The sequence below is a fragment of the Perkinsus marinus genome, assembly GCF_000006405.1.
Source record: "Perkinsus marinus ATCC 50983 genomic scaffold scf_1104296970748, whole genome shotgun sequence".
Lineage (NCBI taxonomy): Eukaryota > Perkinsozoa > Perkinsida > Perkinsidae > Perkinsus > Perkinsus marinus.
This window is the reverse complement of record NW_003202343.1, coordinates 1-834: the sequence shown is the minus strand read 5'-3', so window position 1 is coordinate 834 and position 834 is coordinate 1. Positions and strand designations below refer to the sequence as shown.

At 47.8% G+C, this 834-nt stretch overlaps 1 protein-coding gene across 1 annotated transcript; it reads left to right on the top strand.

Annotated features, from left to right (window-relative positions):
- Window positions 1-119: 119 nt before the first annotated feature.
- Window positions 120-751, top strand: Pmar_PMAR027449 (conserved hypothetical protein; the record flags this gene model as incomplete). The annotated part of the gene is made up of 2 exons (XM_002767410.1): window positions 120-219; window positions 267-751. Coding segments are annotated over 2 exons (585 nt in total), but the record flags the coding sequence as incomplete, so codon positions are not given.
- Window positions 752-834: the final 83 nt, after the last annotated feature.

The window sequence follows — 834 nt, the reverse complement described above, 5'->3', positions numbered from 1 at the left end:
ACCCAATGCATACGATGACGCCTGCCAACAACTGAGGTCGTGTGGCCCTATATCATGCTCTGAGGTAAGCTTCAACCTAAGGAGCACTATTCTACCATTACCGGACTCTTCCCGCTTAGGTTATTGTAGCCCTAGTCTATGTCGCCACTTTCGCCCTTTGGGTTGCCGCCTCAATGTCCCCTGGCTTCTACATCAGCGATATGATTATCGCTTCCATCGGTGAGTCCCCATCTGTCACGCTGTCCTGTATTTGCTTTGGTCGTCAGGCATCACAGCCCTTCTAGTGTTGGGTATAGTAGAATCCGACTCAGCAGTACTTGAGGACAAGCGTCCCTTCAGAATGCTCATATACTATGGAACGCTCCTATCGATCATCCAAACGGCCGTGTCAAAGGGATACTGGGCATATCCGTTCGCTGGCGAGTATGTTGTCGGTTGGTTATCGGGAAAACCAGTCGGCAGCTCTCTTCTGCTTGCTTCCATTGTTATGTACTTTACTTCTTATGTTTATACTTCCCCATTGGCCCATACGAGAGATTTCTATCCCCCCATATTCGAGTCTTTGATCCAAAACGGAGTTCCATCTCATCTTGGCTCGAGTGTCTTATCGTATGTCACTATGGCACGCAATATTTCCCCGTATACTTCTCCCACGAATCCTGCCTACTATGTTCTCGGGTACGTAACCGTCCGTCAGTGGTGGTTCTGCGGTATAGCATCACTCGCACTAAACTACCTCTTCCTTATCTCTGTAGGGTTTTTGTGGTGGTTTATTATTGGTGACTGGTGATTGATTCATTCCTTCGTTATAGGTTAGCGCATCAGCGTTTCATT